The sequence below is a fragment of the Oryctolagus cuniculus genome, chromosome 19, assembly GCF_051225735.1.
Source record: "Oryctolagus cuniculus isolate XC-2025 breed Fujian yellow rabbit chromosome 19, ASM5122573v1, whole genome shotgun sequence".
Classification (NCBI taxonomy): Eukaryota; Metazoa; Chordata; class Mammalia; order Lagomorpha; family Leporidae; genus Oryctolagus; species Oryctolagus cuniculus.
Window position 1 is genome coordinate 8423612 of NC_142885.1, and position 24565 is coordinate 8448176.

At 50.1% G+C, this 24565-nt stretch overlaps 1 protein-coding gene across 4 annotated transcripts in view; it reads right to left on the reverse strand.

The window, feature by feature from the left end:
• The window catches only part of KPNA7 (karyopherin subunit alpha 7), a 44534-nt gene extending 20218 nt beyond the window's left edge, over positions 1-24316 (reverse strand). For 2 of the 4 annotated variants that reach the window (XM_089321501.1, XM_089321498.1), the window contains exons 1-5: positions 23173-23296; positions 15896-15984; positions 12188-12316; positions 1904-1986; positions 907-1175 (exon numbers count right to left, since the gene is read on the reverse strand). In XM_089321501.1, the coding sequence (XP_089177627.1) occupies positions 907-1175; positions 1904-1986; positions 12188-12316; positions 15896-15961 (547 nt within the window). In that variant the 5' untranslated portion in view covers positions 15962-15984; positions 23173-23296. Of the gene's footprint in view, positions 1-906; positions 1176-1903; positions 1987-12187; positions 12317-15895; positions 15985-23172; positions 23297-24159 lie in introns of those variants that run through there. The other 2 variants (XM_089321499.1, XM_017337874.4) reach the window with 2 other exon arrangements.
• Positions 24317-24565: the final 249 nt, after the last annotated feature.

The following is a 24565-nucleotide window of genomic DNA, read 5'->3' on the forward strand; positions in this document are numbered from 1 at the left end:
CCCCCACCCCCAAACACTGGCGAGCACTCGGATGGCTCTCTGCCAGGAATCCAGGAGCTTCCAATGCTGCGGCCCTAACGCCACAGCTCCTGCTTCCGACCACAGAGCCCACAACACGTCCGGGCCCAAATCCTCCAGCGGAGTCTTGGGATCCTGTTCTCAAGGAAGATTTTTTTTTTTTATCCCAAGGTGAGGAGACATTATTGTGTTTCCTTAGCAACTTTCCCTGGAGAAAAGAGTGCTTTTAGGGTCCCGAGTTAGGCAAGGGACCGTCATATATGCCCACGCTGCAGGGGCCAGAGCCTCATCTTCTATTCCTGAAGCCACTAAGGCCTGAGGCTGCGGGACCCCTCTTGTTCCTAGACAGCCTGCAGTTCCAGGATGGACTTCATCATCCGGTTTCAGCTCCAATTTGGCTCTGTCTGGGGCCGGCACTGTGATGTAGCGAGTCAAGTCACCGCCACCCCATATAGGTGCCGGTTCCAGGCCTGGTTGTTCCACTTCTGATCCAGCTCCCTGCTAGTGCACCTGAGAAAATCAGTGGAAGGTGCCCCAAGTACTTGGCCCCTGGACTCACATGGGAGACCCGGATAAAGCTCCCGGCTCCTGGCTTCGGCCTGGCCCAGCGCTGTCACAGCCATTTGGAGAGTAAACCAGCAGATGGAAGATTTCTCTCTGCCTCTCCCTGTCTTTATAACTCTGCCTTTCAAATAAATCATAAAAACAAAACAAAACTTGGCTCTGAATTTTTGCAACAGCTCCGTGTACCTTTCCCAGTACTTGCAGGTACATAAACGGGAGAAAAGTTCCAGAATGTTGACAACACCACCCTAGCCAAAGAACACCCCGCTGCATGCCACATCGCCGTCCACTGTTTTCTTAGCCTGCTCAGGGCAAGATTCTCACCGGCTATGTTACCAAGAGCCCACACGGCCTGCTCGCACACGGCCACGCAGGGGGAAGACAGGAGCTCGATCAGAGGCTGGATGGCACCTCCTTCCACGACGGCTCGCGTCTGCTCCGAGGTCCCGGAAGCGATGTTGGTCAGAGCCCAGGCTGCCTCGAACTGCAGGTGGGGGTGAAGCGATGACTTCAGGAACTCCACCAGCCTGGGGATGAGCCCCGCATCGATGATGGGCTTTAGGGGAGGGTTCCTTTCCCGGGAGAGCATTTTCCTAAGCAGTGAAATGGACATAGGGCAGAAGGAGCGTCACACCGTGTTGGGAGGTAGCAAGAAGCTCCTTTAGGGGCCGGCGCTGTGGTGTAGTGGGTTAAAACCCAGCATCCCATATGGGCTCCAGTTCAAGTCCCAGCTGCTCCCCTTCCAATCCAGCTCCCTGCTAATGCACCTAGGAGAGCAGTGGAGGATGGCCCAAGTACTTGGGCCCCTGCACCCACATGGGAAACCAGGAAGAAACTCCTGGCTCTTGACTTTGGATTGGCTCAGCTCTGGCCATTGTGGCCATTTGGGGAGTGAACCAGTGGATGGAAGACCTTTCTAACTCTGCCTTTCAAATAAATAAATCTTAAAAAAAAAAAAAAAAAAACTTTTACAGATGTTGCTGGTGTTCTGAACCATTGAATGAGACCAACAGCTGGACCAGAGCCACTTGACCTCCCAGAGTTCAGCCTATGGCACTTGGCACTGACGAAGAAACATCTCTCTCCCCGCTTCAGGTATTATCCGGGAGCCCAAATCCCATAGAGGCAAATTAACCAATTCATCTCTGACAGCACATTCTCTCACCCAAAGCGGTGTAGAATAGCAGCCTGGCCTTGCTTTGCAATGCCCTGGGCCTCTCCTCTCTTTGTGGGCAGCTTGCCAGCATCAAGAAACCCAAGAGGGCCCCGAGTTTGTTGCTAGCAGTGAACCTGCACAGAGCAGAAGCGTGCTTGGCGATACCTGGCGGCCTGGGTGGCCTGGAAACAAAGCAGTGGGTCTGAGCTGTTCACACCTCTGACTATGTCATCCAGGGAGAGGCTCACCTGTGAGGAGAGACACATTCAGGTCAGGGCTGCAGCTGAAAGGAACCACAAACACCACCTGGTCCTGTCACCCTTCCAGTTAGAACCGGCTCCAACAGGATGCCACGCCCTGCGCTCTTCAGTATCAGGTAAGAACTCCCGGTCATCCACAGGTCGCACAGGTCTGTAGGACACGCCCTGCGCCCAGACCGCATGGCTTTCTAGCCACTTTTTATCCTATGCTAATGGAAATCAGGAAAAAAAAAGGTACAGAATAAACTTCCAAAAGTTCTCTCCTCCATAAAAGCTGCAGAAAACTGAAAAAAATTGTCAGAATCAGATTTTTCAGCTCTGTAGAAGCTGATCGAAGGCTTGCAGTGTTTTTTTAAAAATCCAAGCCAGGAGGTATTTATTTATGAAAAACAATTAAATCTCAGTAAAATTCTGAGCTTTGTATTACTTTAACTTGCCGTATTCCCACCACCCCCAACTTCATGGCAGCTTTGAAAGCCAACGGTGTGGGACGGTGCTGTGGTGCAGCGGGGTGAAGCCCCGGCCTGCATCCTACACGGGCGCCAGTTCGAGTCCCAGCTGCTCCACTTCCGATCCAGATCCCTGCTAATGTGCCTGGGAAAACAGTGGAAGATGGCCCCAGTGCTTGGGCCCCTGCACCCACGTGGGAGACCTGGAAGAAGCTCCTGGCTCCTGGCTTCAGCCTGGCCCAGACCTAGTTGTTGTGGCCCTCTGGGGAGTGAATCAGCAGATGGCAGACTCTCTGTGTCTGTACTTCTCTCTGTAATTCTTCCAATTAAATAAATCTTTAAAAAGGGGAAAAAAAAAAAAAAAAAGAAAAGCCAGCGGTACATGAAAATGCAATAGCCCCCCGGGCACCAGGAGAGTCAGAATGGGCAGGCCCTCCTTCCAAGTCTCTCTCTGGAAGAGCTGCTGTTTGACCTGTCTAGCAGTTCCCTGAACGACCCCACTTGTAGAACTCTTTCCTTTGACTGACAGCCCACTCAGTGTGAAGCTTTTCCCTGGATGTTTGTTGAAGACAATTTGAGGAACTTGTTTAACTTCACAGCTAAGAGGCTGGATAACAGGGTAAGTAATAGACCGAACAATCAAACAAAAAACTTACGGGGAAAATACGAGGAACGAGATGTCCATTTGGGGTTTGGAAAGCTCCGACATACTCCAGAGAATCTGGGAGACCAGGTGTGTATGTGGGACCGGGCACAGGCTCACAGACACCTGAGACGACCCTAAGCTCCTTCCACTAACTGACCTTGAGGCTCGGTGTAAACAGGAGGGAAAGGCTTCAGATGGCCAGTTCAACATGTAGTCAAGCACTGGACACATGCCCCAGGACGTACACAGAACATCTTGGCAAAAATTGGGTACATTTTCTTCTCTGGTGGTTTCAAGTGTTAAATGGAAACTATGGGGGCCAGCACTGTAGTGTAGCAGGTAAGTCCTCCGCCTGCAGCGCTGGTGTCCCATATGGGCACTGGTTGGAGTCCCGGCTGCTTCACTTCCCATCCAGCTCTCTGCTATGGCCTGGGAAAGCAGCAGAAGATGGCCCAAGTGCTTGGGCCCCTGCACCCGTGTGGGAGACCTGGAATAAACTCCTGGCTCCGGATCGGTGCAGCTCTGGCTGTTGTGGCCAATTGGGGAGTGAACCAGTAGATGGAAGACCTCTCTCTCTTCCTCTCCTTCTCTCTGTAGCTCTGGCTTTAAAATAAATAAATCTTAAAAAAAAATGAAACTATGTTCTAGTCATTTGCCAGCCATTAAGCAAACTTGGGAGAGATTTCTGTGGCCACATGTGGCAAAGAACACATATTTTACAGAATTAAATCAGAAACCACTAAACAAGCACCACCATCCAGCAACAACCAACCCTGGGGCAAGGAGGAATCCGATATCCAGAATGTTCATGTTATATTTTAAATAACTGACTTTTTACAAAGTATAAGACATACAAAGACATAAATATGACATAGTTACCTGGGATGGGCACAGTCAATACAAACAGTCACTGAGGCACCCAGATGTTGGACTTACTAGACCAAGACGTTAAACATGTTCCAAGAACTAAAGGAAAGTAGGAGAGCGATGTCTCAAATAAAGCTTCTCATGGAAGATACAGACATCCTGGAATTGGAGAATATAATAACTGAAATTTTTAAAAAAATCACTTCATTTATTCAAATCCGTTTTTCAGCTCCTGAAGAACTAGTCAAGTTGCAGATGGTCAACTGATATGACCAGTCTGAGGAAGATAAAGGGAAAAAAGACTAAAGATGGGAATCAGCTGGTCTCAGAGCTCCTAGGACCCCCATCAAGCCTACTGACATGACCTAACATGAGTAAAAAGACATAGGGGCACAGAGTATATTTAAAGAGATATTTGAGAAGTACACTTGATGAGATGGCCAAAACTTTCCCAAATTTGATGAAAAAATTAATCTATACATTTGAGAAGCTCAGTGAACTCCAAATAGGATAAATCTCAAGGGATCTATACCTAGACACATCATCAACTGCTGAAAGCTAAAAACAGACTCCTGAAACCCATAAAAGAGAAGCAACTCTTCATATATGAGGCCTTAGTGAGATTAACAGCTGAATTCTCATCAGAGAGCATGGAGGTCAAGAAGCAGTGGAATGACATTGTCAAAACGCTGAAGGACAAAGATGATCGACCAAGACTCGCCGTCCAGCAAGCTATCCTGATAAAATGGAGGAGGCGCTAAGACATCCCTTGATAAAGAGAAGCCATCATTAGCAAACCCACGGTACAAGAAATGCTAAACGAAGTCCTTCAGGTAACGGGAAGTAGACAATAACCTTCACATGAAGAAATAAACACCAGTCAGGTCATTACTGCATATTGGCAAATACGAAAGACGGTATACATGATTTTTGTTTTTGCAAAATTAAAACTCTATTTGACTTAAAAAGACAATGGCCTAAGACAATAATTGGAAATCTATGTAGATGGACACACACGGTATGAAGCTGTAACTCGTCAGCAGTAAGAGCAGAGGTACAGGGAGAGAATACAGCTATAAAGGAGCCAAGTTTTGTGACCATTGAAATTAAGCTGGTCTTCCTCCAAACTAGATTGCTAATTATAAAACCAGATGTTAATTATACCCAGGACAAACACTAACACTTTTTAAAAAATAGTAAAAGAAACTGGGAAATTAAACTAGAAAGTATATGTTTAACACACAAAAAAAGGGAAAGATGGAGAAATAGAGGAAGGGAAAAAAAGACTAAGATCTATGGAAAAACAAATAGCAAAATGTCAGATGTAAAGCCAACCTTTTTTTTTTTTTTTTGACAGGCAGAGTGGACAGTGAGAGAGAGAGAGACAGAGAGAAAGGTCTTCCTTTACCGTTGGTTCACCCTCCAATGGCCGCCGCGGTAAAGCCAACCTTATCACTAATTACATTACATGAAAATGATTTAAACACTCTCAGTAAATGACAAGGATTTGTAGAATGGGTTAAAAAAAATACGATCCTATTATATGCTGTCTGCAAAGGTCACACTTTAGGCTGAATAACACAAAAAGGTTAAAAGTCAAAGAATTAAAAACAGCATACAGGGGCCTGGCACCGTGGCACAGCAGGTAAAGCCGCACTGTTACAGTGGGGCATCCCATACGGGTGACGGTTTGAGTCCCTGCTGCTCCACTTCCAATCCAGCTCTCTGCTATGGCCTGGGAAAGCATAGAAGATGGCCCAAGTCCTTGGGCCCCTGTACCCATGTGGGAGACCTGGAAGAAGCTCCTGGCTTCAGATCAGCACAGCTCCGGCTGTTATGGCCAGCTGGGGAATGAACCAGTGTATGGAAGACCTCTAACTCTGCCTTTCTAATAATTAAAGAAAAAAAAGATACCCTTTGTCCTCAACATCTTTGTTATGCCTCTATGTAGATTTGTGCTTTTAGAAATTTTGATTTCACGTTAAGCCTCAACTGTTTAAGAAAAAGAAAACACCCAAGGAAATACGAAACATTCACACAGTAAAACATCCCAACCACAGATACCTACCCCAAATAACAGAATGCACATTCTTTAAGAACAAGTGGAACATTCTCGAGTGCCTATGGACAATACACACATCAATACATGTAAGAGGACTAAAATCATTCAAAGTGTGTTCTCTAATCACAATGGAATGAAATTATTCACTTCAAACAGAAGATCTGGGACATTCACAAACATGAGGAAGTTAAACAACACATTCCTAGATAACCAAAGGGTCAAAGAAGAACTCATAAGAGAAATTAGGAAATACCAAGATGAATGAAACAAAAACACAACATACCAACATAATGGGATACAGCCAAAGCAGAACTTAGAGGGAAATGTGTAGCAATAACACATCTGCTATAATAGAATATCAGTCTCAAAACTACAGCTCAAGATTCAGTCTTTAAAGACTAAAAAAATAAATGCCAAGCAAATAATAAATATTAAAGAAAACAGAAAAATGAAAAGTTGGTTCTTGAATAAAAACAAAAATGACAAACCTTCAGCTAAACTTCCCAAGAGAAAGGGAGGGGGTGGAGGGAGAGAAGACTCACATTATCCAACCAGGAATTAAAGTGAGGTCATTATTACTGAACTCATAGAAAGAGGAATCAGGGGTCCAGTGCTGTGGCGAAGCGGGTAAAACCACCACCTGCAGTGCCGGCATCCCATAGGAGTGCCGGTTCAAGTCCCGGTTGCTCTGTTTCCAATTCAGCTCTCTGCTGTGGCCTGGGAAAGCAGTGGAGGATGGCCTAAGTCCTTGGGCTCCTGCACCCACCTGGGAGATCTGGAAGAAGCTCCTGGCTCCTGGCTTTGGATCAGTTCAGCTCTGGCCATTGAGGCCATCTGGGAGTGAATCAGTGGATGGAAGACCTCGCTCTTTCTCTGCCTCTCTATAACTCTGCCTTTCAAATAAATAAATCTTAAAGGGGGGGGGAAGGAATCTGAACAGATGAATGCCAACAAATTACATAATGAAGACAAAATAGACAAATTCCTAAAGACACAGAGCTACTAAAGTGACCCAAGAAATCACCATCATCAACATCATACTTAAAATATTTTACAAAGAGAAATCTGGTCCACATGATTTCAATGGTAAATTTTCTCAAAAATTTAGGAGTTCACATTAATCTTTCACAAACTCTTACAAGAAAAAACAGGAGTAGTGAGAACTTCCCAAGTTATCCTTTGAGGCCAGTATTACCTTGATACTAAACCAGATAAACACATTTACAAGAAAATAAAATATGCACCAATGTCCTTTATGACTACAGATGCAAAAATCCTCAATAGAATACTAGGAAACCAAACACATCCTGAGGTTAAACATGACCAACATCATGATTAACTGTCATTTAACCCAAAAATGCAATACAGGAGTAGGTCAGCAAATGAAACCAACACCCTGTGTAAATAAATGCAGTGGGTGGACCCACATGAACATCTTAGTAAACACAGAAAGCATTTGACAAAAATCCAACACTTTTCTGTGAAAGAAAAGCATTCAACAAACTGGGAATAATAGGTAACTTCCTCTTTCCTGATAAAGGCACCCAGAAATCCCACAGCTAGCATCTTTAATAATATGTAATCAATATTTTTAAAATAATATTTAAAAGCAAAAGACTAGAAGTTTTCCCTACAGGATCAAGATTCAGACAAGATGTTTGCTCTTGCCAGTTTTATTCTACATGGAATTGGAACTTCTAACTTATTTTAATAATGTGCATCCAAAATAGAAAGTAAAACTATATTTGCAATTCCTAAGGAATTCAAGACACTAAAATATTTAGAGCTAATAAACAAGTACAGCTAGTTTATAGGATCAATAGACAAAATCACTTTTATTTCTATATGCTAGCAATGGACAATCCCAAAGCCAAAATTCACAAAATTCATAATAGCATCAAAAAAGGACAAAATATTCAGGAATAAATTTAACAAGAAAAGCCTAAGACTTATATGCTAAAAGCTGTTTTTAAAATTAAGGAGCACTTAAATGAAAAGACATCTTATGTTCATGAATTCAAAGACCTAACATGGTTAAAAATGGCATTATTCCACAAACTGCTCTACAGATTTGATGCGATCTCCATCAAAATCCAAGCTGTCTCTATTGAAGTAACTGGTGAGCGCATACAAAAATTCATATGGAAGTGCAAGTGATCCAGAATAGCCCTAATAACCTGGAAAAGGATAAAGTTGGAAGACTTGCATTTTTCCATTTCAAAACTTACTACGAGGCTACAGTAACAAAATCTCAGTTGTACAGGCATTGAGATAAAAAGGTAGACCAACAGAAGATAATTAAAATCCACAAATAAACCACCACATTTATGACCAACTGATTTTTTTTTTTTTTTTTTTTGATAAGGGTACTAAGGTCATTCAATGGGTAGAGAAAAGACTTTTCAAAAAAAAAAAAAAAAAAAAGGTAGGGACAGTCGTTTTGTCCAATGGTAAACACACCATGTAAGAAGTTCCCGGGGTGCTGGATTCTGTCCTGGTTGCCCCTCTTCCAGGCCAGCTCTCTGCTGTGGCCAGGGAGTACAGTGGAGGATGGCCCAGGTGCTTGGGCCCTGCACCCCATGGGAGACCAGGAAAAGCACCTGGCTCCTGGCTTCGGATCAGCACGATGCGCCGGCCACAGTGCGCCGGCCGCGGTGGCCATTGGAGGGTGAACCAATGGCAAAAAAGGAAGACCTTTCTCTCTGTCTCTGTCTACTCTGCCTGTAAAAAAAGAAGAAAAAAAAAAAAAGTTCCCATCCCACCTTGGAACATCTGTCCTCAATACCTGGCTCTAGCTCTCAATTCCAGCTCCTCGCCAGTGTAGACCCCAGCAGTGGTTGGGTTCCTGCCCCACAGGTGGGAGACCAGGAATGAATTCCTAACTCACACAGCTACAGCCCACCCAAGTGCTCACTGTTAAGTCATCTGAGGAGTGAACCAGCAGACAGCAACACTTGGTTTCTGTCTCTCTGCATCTCAAATCAATGACTAAATGTGTGGAGACAACTGGATAACACACAGAAGAATGAAGCTACATCCCTATTGACTTAATTTAACTCAAAATAGATCAAGGGGAGCCAGCATTGTGGGGAACGGGGTTAAGCGACTGCCTGCAATGCTGGCATTCCATGTAAGTGCCTGTTTGTATCCTGGATGCTCCATTTCCAGTCTGGCTCCTTGCTAATGCACCTGCAAAAGCAGTGGAGGATGGCCCAAGTCCTTGGCTCCTACACCCGTGTGGGAGACCTGGTTCCTGGTTTTGGTCTGGCCCAGCCCCAACCGCTAGCCATCTGGGGAGTGAACCAGTGGGTGGAAGATCTCTCTTGTTCTCCCTTTCTAACTCCGACTTTCAAGAAAATAAACCTTTTGGGAAAAAATGGATCAAAGGCTTAAATACAAACCTAAGAGTTAAACTACAGAACACTTAGAAGGAAACACAGGTCTAAGTCTGTGACCTTGTATTAGGTAATGAGTCTACTATCTAGAAAATATTAGTAACTCCTACAGCTCAATAAAGTTACTTATAAAATAGTCTGAATAGATGTTTCCCTTTTTCTATACATGTATGTGTATATACATACAAACCCACACACAATAACTAGTAGAACATGAAAAGATTCTCATCAACTATTAAGAAAATAGTAATGGGGCCAGTGCTGTGGTGCAGCGGGTTAAAGCCCTGGCCTGAGTGCCGGCATCCCACATGGGCACCGGTAGAACCAGCAGCTCCACTTCCGATCCAGCTCCCTGCTATGGCCTGGGAAAGCAGTAGAAGATGGCCCAAGTCCTTGGGCCCTTGCACCTACATGGGAGACCTGGAAGAAGCTCCTGGCTTTGGATCGGCACAGCTCCAGCTGTTGCGGCCATCTGGGGAGTGAACCAGTGGATGGAAGGCCTTTCTAACTCTTTCAAATCAATAAAAATAAATCTTAAAAAAAAAAGAATACTAATGAAAATTTCAACATATCCCTTCCTACCAGTTGGATGTCTATAAGTGGACCACAGCAAGTCCCACCAAGAATGTCACAATGTACAAGGAGCAGCCACTCTGGAACGCAGTTTGGCAGTGTATTAGTTTCCTATTGCTGCTATAAAAATCACCACAAAGTCAGTGACTTCAAATCACGCAAGCTTCCTTCGAGCGGTTTAGAACACCAAGTTCATCATCAGTGTCAGGGAGCTAAAGCCAAGGTGTGGGCAGGGCTGGTTCCCCCCCACCCCGAGGCCCAGAGGGGAGAACCCGCTTCCTCGCCTTTTTCAGCTTCTGGAGGACACGTGCACCCCTCGCCTCACGCCTCCCCTGCCACAGTGCTTGCTTCCCCATCTCCCTCTTCCTCCTCCTTAGAGCAACGGATTATTCCAGGCCCACCAGATCATCCAGGACGATTTCCCCATCTCAAGTTGCTTAACTTAACCACCTCCTGCAAAGTCCCTTTTTTTTTTTTTTTTTGACAGGCAGAGTGGACAGTGAGAGAGAGGAGAGAGAGAAAAGTCTTCCTTTGCTGTTGGTTCACCCTCCAATGGCCGCTGCGGCCGGCGCACCGCGCTAATCCGAAGCCAGGAGCCAGGTGCTTATCCTGGTCTCCCATGGGGTGCAGGGCCCAAGCACTTGGGCCATCCTCCACTGCACTCCCTGGCCACAGCAGAGAGCTGGCCTGGAAGAGCGGCAACCGGGACAGAATCCGGCGCCCCGACCGGGACTAGAACCCGGTGTGCCAGCGCCGCAAGGTGGAGGATTAGCCTAGTGAGCTGTGGCGGTGGCGCAAAGTCCCACAGGTGACCATTTCTGGAGATGAGAACTGTACAGATTTGGGGTGGGGGCGTGATCTGGCCTACCACAGTGATTCCAACATAGAATTAGCACATAACCCAGCATTTTTACTCCCAACAGCATTGAAAACATTTTTCCACTCAAAAACTTGTACACAACTGTTCAGAGCAGCAGCAGTTCCGACAGCAAAAAAGCAGGAACAAAACCAATAACGAGTGGGTACCAGCTAATGAGTGGGCAAGCAGAACATGGTTTAGCCACACAATGGAGTGGAGTAAGCCACAAAGGAACAAGGTACTGATACACCGCACAACACCGAGAGACTGAAAACCCCAGGCTGAGTGAAAGCAGCCGGACACAAAAGACCACACATTCCTTGTTCATGGAACTGTGCAAAGTCCAGAAAAGGTAAACCCATAGTGACCCAAGGCTGTGGGGATGAGGAAGGAGGAGTGACTGCCGAACGGGTCTGGGGTCTCCATCTGTTGAGTCTGTTCTGGAACTTTAGAGGAGACAGCTGTACAACCTGGTGACTGTACTAGCAGCCAGCAGTTGTACACTTTAAAGGGGTCCATTTTGGTTTATGTGAATTCTGCCTGAATTAAAAAAAAAAATGCTAGTATAGGACAAAAAGGCAAACAACCCCTTTTTTCATTGTTGTGCTTCATACCTTCTTGGGCTGGTGTGTGTGTGTGTGTGTGTGTGTGTGTGTGTACACGTGTGGTTGGTCCCTAGGGACTGCCCCAGACAAGTGAATAGAGACGCAGCTCTGAAGCCACTGGCCAGTCACAGAACCACTGGACCCATCTCATCAATCACTGAATCCGTCCCTCTCTGCCTGCCCAGCAGGTGCAGACGACAGCCATGGACAGTACAGACGGGACACAGACAGTGATGTCCCACAAGAGACGTGGGATACAGCATCGCTGAAGGACCAGGAAGCCCGATTCCTGCATTCACAGAAATAGGACGAACGCTGAAGTCGACCTGGCACGGGCATTTAGCGAGGCTGGAGCAGATGGAGACAGGAAGACGAAAGATGGAATTCACGTCCTAGGGAAGATGTGACCCGTCCACGGACTAGATGCCTCCACCAAGAAACGGCCCTCACTAGGCTTAGGGTTAACCCTCTCTAACCCTCTCTTCCTGGGCCCCCAGGCTCAGAGCCCACAGCGAATCCACCAGAAGCAGTGCCTTCTCCACTCTCCTTTGGAACACGGATCCCACAGACTCCCGACAGCAAGGTAAACAACGCTTAGCTTCTGGCAAAGGCAGGTAAGCTGCACCACGATCTCCCCACCCCCACCTAAAGGCCCTGAACGGGAGTTTGCAGGCTCTGAACCATTCAGCGGTTTCCAGCTGCCGGAACGCCCGCCCGCCGTGCTGGGACGCACCCCTTTGGTGGGTTTTTCAGAAGCTGGCTCGGGGGAGCAATCAGTGATGTTCCGTCTCTTTAAGGCCTGCTCCTCTTTCCTGGCCTTCCGCAGCTCCAGGCTGACTGCCACGCGCTGCTGCCGCCTCAGCTGGGAAGGAAAAGGCAGAATTGGAGGCGTTAGAACAGGAGACAGGATGGTCACCCTGCTTAGCCCTCCAAACCGTTTCTAAGCCTCGGTGCTTAGCTGCAGCTGGCTGGGAGAGGTAAGATCACACAGTGAGCCCACTCGGCTCTGCTCCTCCTCCTCCTCCTCCTCCTCCTCCTCCGCCCCTCCCCCTCCCCCTCCCCAGGTCGAGGAAAATCATGCCCATCCTTGCAGCCAGCATCCACCGCTGTGAAGACTGCAAAGCCACCCATCGCCCCATGAGTGCCCGAGTTTGGCTGCTTCCAGGATGGGCCCAGGGCCTTCTAGCAGTGGCCAGGCAGATATGTGGGGCTGGGGGCGATTCAGAGATGTCCCTGTGTCCCAGACACAGGCCCCGACCAGTTCCACCGTGTGTGAAGTCAGCCCACAGGCCTCTCAAGGCCTTGGTCAAGTCCAACAGCAGACTGAAGGAGATTCAAATCTAATCCTTCTTGTAGGAGGGTACTGCAAAATGCTCCTAGTAGGGCAAGTGTTTGGTCCAGCGATTAAGCCGCTGCTCATGTTGTCAGCAGCCCATGTAGGATGCCGGGTTTCCAGTCCCTGCTCTGCTAATGCACACCTGTGAGGCAGCAGGTGATGGCTCGAGCATTTAGGTTCCCGCCACCATGTGGGAGAACCAGATGGAATTCCTGGTTCCTAGCTTTGGCCTGGCTCAGTCCTGGATGTTTTGACATTTGGGGAGTGAACAAGTAGAAGGAAGATCTCTTTCCTTCTCTCTCTCTGCTTTTCAAATAAATCAGGTAAAGTCATTTAAAAATATTTTTAAAATGTTCCTGGAAAATACAAATAAAAGATCCATTTATTTTGGTGTAAAAATTTTTGAGCAGGTGAATCTCTTCTTTCTCCCTCCTTCTCTAACTCTGCCTTTCCAATAAAGTAAACCTTTATAAAAAAAAAAGTTGAAATCATGCCTATTATGAAAAATGTATAATATAATGAAAATGTAACATATTCATGAAAAATGCATGAACCTCTAGGGGACCGCATTGCAGAGTAGTAGGTAAACACCATCCCATATCAGTGTCAGTTCAAGTCCCAGCTGCTCCACTTCCAATCCACTTCCTTGTTAATGGCCTGGGAAAAGCAGCAGCAGATGGCCCAGGTGTTTGGGCCTCTGCTATCCTCCTGGGAGACCCTGAGGAAGCTCCAGGTTCCTGGCTTCTGCCTGACCCAGTTCCAGCCATTGTGGCCATCTGGGGCGTGAACCAGCAGATGGAAGATCTCTGTCTCTCCCCCTCACTGTAACTCTGACTTTAAAATAAAATTACAAAAATCTTTGAACAAAATTCTAAACCTGGATTACAAATATTTTTGCACTAAAAAAATTTAATTTTTGCATAAACTTCTTTAAAAAAGAGACTTATTTGAAAGGCAGAGTGTCAGAGAGCAAGGGACAGGAAGAAAAAGATTTTCCATCTGCTGGTTCACTCCCCAGATGGCTGCAACAGCCAGGAGCCCAGAAATCCATCCAGGGCTCCCACATGTGTGGCAGGGGCCCAAGCACATGGGCCATCTTCCTCTACTTTCCCAGGCACATTAGCAGGGAGCTGGACGGGACCTGAACTGGGACTCTGATATGGGATGCTGGTTACGCACTGTGGTTTAACCTGCCGCACCAGAACAACGGCCCTTACACACTCTGGGACATATGCTCACATCAGTCAAGAACTTGGACTGGATCATATTGCCAATATTCAGGAGACAACCTAACCTTTCAGGACAGACAGGTTGAGGATGAAGACTTTTAGGTGATAATTACCGTCATGCATGATGTAACAATGGAGATAAGTTCTAAGAAATGCATGGTCAGGCGATTTCACCATTGTGCAAACATCAGAGTGCACTCACACAAACGAGGCAGTGCTGATGCCACCAAGTGATACGATCTTACAAGGCCACTGCTGTCCATGCGGCCCATCACTGACGGAGACTTCGTTATGTGGCGTGTGACTGTACAAGGAAGCCAATCTGTATCAGATACTCTGATTCCTGAAGGAAGCTATCCATTCAATCCTTGCTTGAAAATAGGGCCATCGTGGTGTGGCACGGTAAGGCAGGAACACCACTGAGGCCTGCCTAGCTGGCTGTGGTGTTGTCCCTCACTGAAGGGACCCTCCCTGGGGACAGAGGGTATTGTGCCTTGCAGTGTCTCTCATCGGCTGGCCCTTCCTGCTGCTGTCCCAGCTACTGTGAGATCTCAATTCTTCCAGCCTGTTGCATCCCTAACAACGAATACCATGCTTCTGAAACGTGTTCAGCTCCTTCGTTTCCATTCATCTGAGTGGTCTTGAGGGCCAGACAGCCACACTTGATGGACAGGCTACTTTAAGGGTGCTTTGGCTCTGGGGGTGGGTGTTTGGTTGCCCACATCCCATATCTGAGTGCCTGGGTGCGAGTTCTGCTCTGCTTCTAATCCAGCTTCCTGCTGATGCGTACTCTGGGAAGCAGCAGGTGATGACTCAAGTCCTTGGGTCCCTGCCACCCCTGGGAAGACCTGGATAGAATTCTGGGCTCCTGGCTTTCCCCTAGTCCTGCCCTGACTGCTGCAGGCATGTGAGGAGTGAACCAGTAGTTAGATCATTGTTCCCATCTCTGTTTCTCTGCCTTATTTTAAGATTTATTTGAAAGACAGAGCCACAGAGAGAGGTAGAGACAGAGAGAGAGAGGTCTTTCATCTGCTAGTTCACTCCCCAGATGGCTGCAATGGCCAGAGCTGTGCTGATCTGAAGCCAGGAGCCTGGAGCTTCTTCTGGGTCCCATGTGGGTACAGAGGCCCAAGGACTTGGGCCATCTTCCACTGCTTTCTCAGGCCATAGCAGAGAGCTGGATCAGAAGTGGAGCAGCCAGGACTAGAACAGGTGCCCATATGGGATGCTGGTGCTTTAGGCCAGGGCTTTAACCCGGCACCACTGCGCTGGCCCCTGCTTTTGTTTTTTTTTTTAATTATTTATCTGAAAGGCAGAGTGCAGGAGTGTTTCTGATCACTGGTTCACTACTCAAATGGCCACCAACAGCTGAGCTGGGCCAGGCCAAAGCCATAAACTCCACTGTGGTCTTCCAAATGGGTGGCAGTGGCCCAAGTATTGGGTCATCACCTGGTGCCGTCCCAGGCACATTAGCAGGAAGCTGGGTTGAAGCAGAATGGCTGCACCTTGAACCAGCACTCCTGTGTGGAATGGTGGATTGCAAGCAGCGGCTTCATCTGCTGGGCCACAACACCAGCCCCTCTCTGCCTTTCTAACTAAGTGGGAAAAAAAATAAACAGTCACACGGTAACCCCGGTTTGTCTCCACAGCCGTCTGGCTCCCAGGCTCACGTCCCTTTGTCCCTCCTCCTCATCCTCAACTCAACATCTTGTGAAAATTTCATACATCCAGCAAAGTTTCAGGAACGTCCCAGCGAACCACCACGAGCCTATCTGGATGGAGATTTTGCTGGGGTTCCTCCCTGTCCCCCAGTCTGCTCCATCCCGTGTTTAATGCATTTCAACTGCCGGTCCCTGGGAGACCGCTGAATACTCACAGATGCCTCTTTGCCCCGGTACTTAAACTTCCTCAGCCTCTCCTCCGGGACGTCCAAGGTGGGCATGGTCACTGGCAGGAGGAAATCACCTGCGGGAAGAACAACCGCAGGGGGCGCTTCAGAGCCCAGCGTGTGCTCCCCCCATGGAGCAGACTCATGGCGTCGGCTTCTAGAAGCATCCCCACACCAGCCCCCTCGACGGCCCGGGAGCCCCCTAAGGAGGGGGTAAGCACCACAGGGACAGCAAGGGGACCAGCCCTGGGCTCCAGTCCTAATGAGGATCTTCTAGGGCCAGTCTGGCTCAGGCTGGCCCTCCCATCACTGGGGTACGCTGGACAGAAAACAGAAGCTTTTCAGACCTGGTGTCCTGGGAGCTGCAACCACAGCACCTGTGCCCGGTGGGCAGGAGGCCACGCAGGTGCACCAGGAAGACGCCGCTCTCCTCCCACACCCAGCCCACCAGCATGGGGAGCCCAGGCCACATCAGCTCTCACTACTACAGATGTCCCCTGCTCTGCCGATACTGATGGTGGGGGCAGGTGTCTGGGCTGGTGGTTAAGGTGCCCGCGCCCCACTTCAGACTACATGAGTTCAGTATCTGGCCCTGTTCCCCAACTCCGACTTCCAGCCCACATGCACCCTGGGAGGCGGTAGGTGATTAGACTCGTGTCACACACACAGCTCCCAGTTCCTGCCGTTGCAGGAATTTCATTTTGGGAATTTTTGGAATCACACCAGCAAATGCGAGCTCTGTGCCTTTCAACAAACAACAACAAAAACCAAGAAGGCATGTTAGGAAGAACGAATCTAATCATGTAGCTCCCCAGCTTAAAAAACCCTCGCTTGGCTGCCCACTGATGTCAAAAGAAAACCCAAACTCCCTGTGGTGCCCTGAGGAGCTGCCCCAGCCCACTCCACTCCAGCGCTGTCTCCTGATCTCTTTGCTCTAAGCCTTTTGGCTTTTCTTGGATTTAAGAGCGTTTTGTTTTTTCCTGGGGCAGTATTCTGGCATAGTGGGTTAAGCGCCTGCCTGCAATGCCAGCATCCTATTTGGGCACTGGTTCACGTCCCAGCTGTTCCACTTCCTATCCAGCCCCCTGCCTAATGTGCCTGGGAAAGCAGAAGATGGCTCAAGTGCTTGTGCCCCTGCACCCACCCAGAAGCAGCTCCTGGTCCAGCCTGGTCCAGCCCTGGTCAATGTGGCTGTGTGGGGAGTGAACCAGTGAATGGAAGATCTGTGTCTCCCCTTCCCTCACTGTAACTCTGCCTTTCAAATAATTAAATCTTTTTAAAAAGTTTTTTTTTTTCTTTATTTGGGAAGCAGAAAGTCAAAAGAGACAGAGTTTCTCTTTGATTCACTCCCCCAGATGCCTCCAAAAGCTGGGGTTTGCTCTGGCCAGTGCTGATGGCCAGGAACTCAGTCCGGGTCTGCCTTGTGGGTGGCAGGGATCAAGTCACTCAATGCATCACCACTGCCTCCCCAGGCCTGTGTTGGCAGGAAGCTGGAATCAGAGCCAGGAACAAAACCCAGGCACTCTGATGGGGGCCATGGGCATCAACCTCCAGGCCGGATGCCTGCCCTGACTCTTGGGCCTTTGTGACCACCCCTGCAGGGGCCTCAGAACCAGTCGTTCCTCTCAGAACCCGGGAGTCGCTGGCTCCTTGGGGCTCAGCTCAGTCACCACCTGTGGAAGGCTTTCCCACAAGAAGTCCAGGCAGCTGCCCAAGGAGCCTCTTGGACTTCCAGTGTTCACTGATCGGACCTCTTCTTGCTCACCCATCTTTCCCTCTGTGCTCCTGTTGGCAGCAGCACCACGTGTGTCTTAGGTGCAACCCCCCCGGCTCCTTCACCACGAGGGGCCAGCCCTGTGGCACAGCGGGTAAAGCTGCCACCTGCTGTGGTGCTGGCATCCCATGTGGGCGCCGGTTCTAGTCCCGGCTGCTCCTCTTCCGATCCAGCTCTCTGGTATGGCCTGGGAAAGCAGTAGAAGATGGCCCAAGTCCTCGGGCCCCTGCACCCATGTGGGAGACCAGGAAGAAGCTCCTGGCTTCAGATCGGCACAGCTCCATCTGTTGCTGGTTCACACTCCATCTGGGGAATGAACCAGCAGATCAAAATTCTCTCCTCCTAACTCTGCCTTTCAAATAATATAATGTCCAGCAGGTAGGAGGTTCTCGAATGCTGGCTGCAGGAGGGTGTGGGAGACACAGCGGCAAAGGGAACAGGCGCACCGTGGGAGGGCGAGCTTTCCCTGAGGCAGCAGGGACTCCCATGCGCTCGGGTGCGGTGAACTCCACCTGCTCCTGAGCACGCAAGGTGGTCCAGACCACATCACAGAAAAGACAGAACTGCACAAGGAAGGCCAACAGACCCGAGTCTTCAGTGGATCACAGCTGATGGTTCTGGAGAGCAAGTCGATTGGGAAGGGCCAGTGTAGACAACCTGGAGAATTGTGTGAGTTTAGAGCCAAGATGGATGGCTTAGGAAAAAAAGACAAGCTGTGAGATAAGAGCAAGAATGGATGAGGCTTCCCTTAGGCCTCACAAGGACGAAGACCCAGCGAAGGAGCAGCACAAAGAGGGGAATCAGAACGTGGCAGTGTCAGGCAGCCACACCTGGGCCACGTCCCTGAAGCAAAGCGCCACCCACGTTCGGACCACAGCAGGGCAGGAGCTGCAGGGGACCACGGCAGCCGAGTCTCAGGGCAGAGCAGGATAACATCCCACATGGCCTCTCTGGGGCCTCTTCCTGCCAACTCTGCCTGCTTTTTACTTACTTACTTATTTTTAAAGATTTATTATTTCTTTGAAAGACAGTGTTAGAGAGAGAATATGAATGAATGAGAATGAGAATGAATCGGTCTTCCATCTGCTTCTTCGCTTCCCAAATGGCCTCAATGGCTGGAGCTGAGCTGACCCAAAGCCAGGAGCTTCTTCCGGGTCTCCCATGTGGGTCCAGGGGCCCAAGGACTTAGGCCATCTTCTACTGCTTTCTCAGGCCACAGCAGAGAGCTGGATTGGAAGTAGAGCAGCCAGGACTCGAACCAGCACCCATATGGGATGCCGGCACTGCAGGTAGTGGCTTTCTCTGCTACACCACAGCACCAGCCCTACTGCCTGCTTTTTAAATTAATCATTTAGGGACAATGTTGTGATACAGCAGATTAAACCACTGCCCAAAATGCTGAAATCTTGTATGAGCACTGGTTCAAGTCCTGGCTGCCCCACTTCCGATCCAGCTCCCTGCTAATGGCCTGGAAAAGCAATGAACATGGCCCCTGCCACCCATGTGGGAAACCCATATGAAGTTCCCGGCTTTGGCATGGCCCAGCCCTGGCCATTAGGACCATTTGGGGAGCAAACTAGTAGATGGAAGATCTGTCTCTCCCCCTTCCTCCCTCTGTAACTCTGCCTTCCAAATAAATAATTTTTTTAAAAGTTTAGTAAAACAATGGTTTATTTAAAAAGCAGAGAGAGAGAGAGCTCCCATCTACTGGTTCACTCTCCAAGTGCCTACAATGGATAGGACAGGGCTGGGACAAAGCCTAGAGCTAGGAACTCAAACCAAGTCTTCCGTGTGGATGGCAGGGACCCAACCACTTGACCCATCACTGCTGCCTCCCAGGGTCTGCACTAGAGGGAAGCTGGAGTCAGCAGCCAGAGGCAGATATGGGACTCAGGCACTCCCCCGTGGGCTTTAGGGGTTTTAACTGCTTGGCCAATGCCTGCTTTAAAGCATTAATCCCTTCAAGAGCTTGGGCAAGGAGAGCCCACACTGTGTCTGCAACTCTGAGAATGGGAAATGCAAATTACTTCCTAGAACTGACCGATCTCTCCCCCTCCCTCCAGCTCAGAGACACACGGATCAAATCCGAACAAAACCCTCAATCGTTCGGCTAGTTGCGCTGACTGCCTCCCACGCCCCAGTCAGAGCTGTGCCATGGGGCCTCAGTGCCATCCCAAGTCCCTCAGTTGTTGCCTCTTAAAAAAAAAAAAAATTGGCCAATACAACCTCAGGCTCTAGGTTAGTTCTATACAAGGTCAAGGTGGAGGTAGCTTTCCTCCGCAGTGCTCGGGGACCAGAACTCAGCACACCCAGAAGAGGAGAGAACTGTGTGGTCAGACAGGCTCGGCTCTGGGAGCTCAGGCTGGAAAGTGACCTCTCCCCCAGTGAGAAGAAGCATCCCTTTTTAGGGCTACACCGTGGCTACGTCATCCCTTCAAACACCATCGCGAGAACTCCTTTCCGAGTGGCTGTCATCAACGGCGTCAAGAAGCTCGCCAGGTGGAGCTGGAGGCTTGCTTTAAATGAGAAGCACTCTCTTGGGTCCCGAAGAGTGAACACGCACCGCGTTTTACAAACCTACACAGTAGACCAGAATCACAGGCCTATTTGGGGGAGCAACAGCCGACAGCAACATGTGCCAGGAATGCTAGATGCTGAAGACGTAATGAGGCAACACCTGGCCAGCAGGGCAGAGAAATCCCCAGCTTGCAGGCTGAGGAACCGAAGTTCTCACAGCCCACCCCTGTGTCCATTCTATTGGTCATTGACCTTTGCAGCCAATATTCTGCAACAAAGGGCAGGCATCTGACCCAGCAGTTAGAAAGCCCACATCCTCCGATTCCCAGCTTCCTGCAAATGCTCACCTTGGAAGGCAGCTTAAGTAGTCCTGTGTGTGTGGGTTCCTGCCACCCACACACACAGGAGATGGACTGAGCTCCTGGCTTCCAGCTTTGGCGCCCTGGGCCATTATAATCACTTGGGGGAGTGAACTGATCGATGGGAACTTAGTTTCTCTACCTTTCAAATACAAAGGATAAAGATTTTAAAGTCTGTAACAAGGTCCAATTAGGAAAGCCCAAAGTCACCATCGTGGGCGGCACCTGATGCTTGGGGGTGATGTTGGCTCAAGGCACCTATTTTAAGCCATCCAAGCGACGAAAGCCACTTCTGAAACCCTCTGCTCTGGCGGCCACCTCACAGCTGCATCTCATCTGGACGTGACAAGACCACCCCCACGAACAAGGCTGTCTGGGATGCGTGTCCAGAAGAGGCCAGTGTGCAACCAAGGGATGAAATGCTCTTGCTTCTGGGGAACCCCAAGGCAGTGCCCAGCTCTGGGACCATGGCCAAGGGTACCACCCGCTCTTCTGTCATATCCTGGGAGGTGTGGCTGCAGGGAACCCTGGACATGGACCCAGGAGTTCCGATGTCTGCCCCCTTCCTCCCAGCCCAATATCCTACGGGAGGGCAGAAGCAGAGAAAGCTCGGCTCCGACTCAGATAGGGCCCCCTCTCTCCCTGAGGCATCTTTAGGGAGCTGGTTCAAAGTCACAGATTTAGCCAGAGCACGCCCGTGGGGCCACTCTGCGCAGCAAACCCCGCCTGCACCCACAGGCACCTCTAGACACAGCTCAGAACGCGCTTCCTCCCATCACACTGCTGCTTGCAGTGTCCAGGAGAGCTGGCTGCACCCCCCCCCCCCATTCGTTACCAGCAGTCTGGGAAGTGCCAAGCCAGAGACTTCGAGCCACGTGCAAAATCAGTCAGTGCCTTACTCTACAGGTTCTCCAAGATCCAAAGAAGCCACGCAGGAGATTTAGGCACAGGTCACCTCCTGGGGGACTTTCTTTACTCCCCGGAGCCTCAGGCCAGCTCTACTGCTCCCCTGCCACAAGCAGAGACACACCCTGCCCTGGTGGCCGAGGCCCAGCCAAGGGACCGTGGCCACGCCCAACATCTCCCAAGGCTCCCGAGCTGCTCTTTCAATCCTTCTGGGTGAGGAGATGCCAGGGAACATGCAACTCAACATTGGTGCTAAATCACTTCCCCTGGTTGGGGCATTTCAAGCCATTTTTGGTTTTTCTATACTTCCCCAGACCTGAGCTTTCGCTGCGTGCCATCTTGCAAGAACCAAGAACCATTTTTAATTAAGACATGTCTCATCATCCGAGAGTTGGCCCCGATCAAACACTATTCTTTGCATTTTAAAGTAATGCATGCTCACAGCTTTACAAGTGTGAAGACTTCGGAAAGATATGGAACGTTAACTCCCAATAACCCCTTCCTCCAAATTAACCCACACAAGCCCACACCGCTCCGTACATGCCCTGCCCACTGCACCAATCCCACGTCACAGAACTGGGTGCGGACAGCCACACTGCTCTGCCAGGCGGTTTCCCCACTTCCTCTGCACCCGGGCGATCGTTTGATGCCAACACGTTCAGATCCACATCACTGGCAGCCACGATTTCAAAGTAGGATTTGTTTCAGGTCAGTGCTGTGGCACAAGGAGCTAAGCTGCCACCTACAACACTGGCATCCCATATCGGAGTACGGGTTGCAGTCCCTGCTGACGTGCCTGGGAAAGCAGTGAAGGTGGCCCAAGTCCTGGGGCCCCTGCCACTAACATGGGAAACCCAGATAGAACTCCGGGGTCCTGGCTTCCCAGCATGGGGCAATCTGGGAAGTGAACCCGCAGATAGAAGCAGATAGAAATGCACATAATTTCATCTTTTTTAAAATGAAAAGTTGGATTTGTTTCAAGCTAAAGCCACACATGGGTGTAGTGCCTGGGCACAGAATGGGGCAACCTGGGAGGGGGCAGGGCCCACTGGCCATTCTCCAGCTCTCTGAGGGGATTTAGTGACATAGACAGGACATCCCTGTGAGTTGCAGAGCCCAGATTCCGTGCTGGGGAGCACACAGGATTCCCGGGAGCCCACCAGGGGAGGCAGGGGCCCAGGTCTTCCACCCAGGCTGCCTCCAAGGCTAGGGAAGGGCGCTGAATCCAGGGGTCAGTCCCCACAGGTGAGAGCGCCGAGAGGTGCCTCAGGGAGGGGGAACACAGCCACAGGCCCCCTGGATGTCCAGGCCAGGGCGAGGGAGGCTGGACTCACTCGGGCCCCCTGCAAGCCTGCAGGCCTGGGAACAGCAGAGCCAACGGACACCCAGTAACTGCCTCTTCCGCCCTACCCACCCCGAAAACCAGCCATGGGCCGCTGAGCACAGGGTCTGTACGTCAAGGCCAATTTCTACAGGACAGACCGCAGCCAGCTTGTTGGGGCTGTCCCACCACCTGCGGGGAGAGCTCTGAGTGGTGCCTCCGCTGTGGAAGGCAAGGCCATGGCAGCCTCCAAACAGCAGCCCAGCTCACGACCCGAACAGGAGCAGGGTGTCTGCTCAGGCAGCTCCCAAACAGGGAGGTCGACAGCCACACCAGGCACCCCAGCACCCACACGCACAGGGACAAGCCACCACGCAGCCTCACTTACCTGGCAGAGAACCGTGGCCTCCCACCCCCCACGCCAGCCTTAAATGCAGGAAGCAGGTGTTTCACAGCGCTGCCCCTCCCCCGCCTGGCTGGTGTCTGCCTCAAGTGCGTGGCTTTTAGCCCGGATGCTCATAGGAACCACCTGGGCAGCCCTGACCACCTGGGTAGAGACAAGCCGCCCAGGTCTCCAGGTGAGTCTCACCTCAGGACAATGCCCAGGCGAGCCCTCGGAGGCACCACGCACCCTGGGCCTCTGCAGCTGCAGCCGTTTGAGCCCTCCGATAAACTATCAAAGGTGAGCAGGGTGGGGGCTTCAGTTTCCAGGGAAGCGTCTGCATTGAGCATGGTTAAAGGCCCCGGGGCCGGGCACCAGGTTAAGCTGCCACCCTCCGTGCCCACAGCCCATATCAGAGCACTGACTGTAGTCCTGGCTACTCCACTTCCTGTCTGGTTCCCTGCTAGTGCACCTGGGAAAGCAGCCAATGGTCCAAGTGCTTGGGCCCCTGCCGCCCACCTGGAGACCTACGTGGAGTTCCTGGCTTTGGCCTGGACCAGCCCCCCCCCCCCCAACCCTTTCTGTTGCTCTGTCTTTTTAAAAATTAATTTAATCTTAAAAGGAAAAAAAAGCCCCTGAGATCTGGCCAGGTTGAGTGGCCGCTTGTTAAAATTGGGCATTGGGCTCAAAACTCCCCAGGCAGGTGAGGATACTGGGCGATGGTGAGATCTGTTTCATAGAGAAACAGAAATGAGAACAAAACTTTAGGTATTTCACCAACAACTATTTCAAGTCCTTCCTGTGTGCCAGGCCCTCACGATGCAAAAGTGAGCCAACTACCTGGTCCTAGTCAGGGACAGAGACGGACCTCCTAGCCAAGAGACAGCAAGACAGCAAACGGGCAGGCAACAGGGGAAGTCAGGGAGGGCTTCCCAGAGGAGGTGATGCCTAAGCCAAGTCCTTAGTAAAAGTGTGAATTAGCAAATGACAAACCTCGAGGGAAAAGACGCCGCTCCAAGGGCCAGGGGGTTAAGCTACTGCCTGTGACACCAGCGCCTCATATAGGAGTGCCTGTTTAAGCATTGGCTGCTCCACGTCTGATCCAGCTTCCTGCTAAGGCACCTGGGAGAGCAGTGGAAGACGGCCCAAGTGCTTGGGCCCCTGCTGCCCATGTGAGAGACCCTAATGGAGTTCTAGGCTCTTGGCATCGGCCTGGCCCAGCCCCAGCCATTACAGCCAATGTGGGGGAGTCAGCCAGTGAACAGAAGATCTCTCTGTCCCTCTCTCTCCCTCTCCAACTCTGCCTTTCAAATAAATAAATAAACCTTTAAAAAAATAAAAAGACGTTCCAAGCAGAGGGAATGGAAGCAAGAAAAAAGGCCATGGTTCCCTTAGAAAA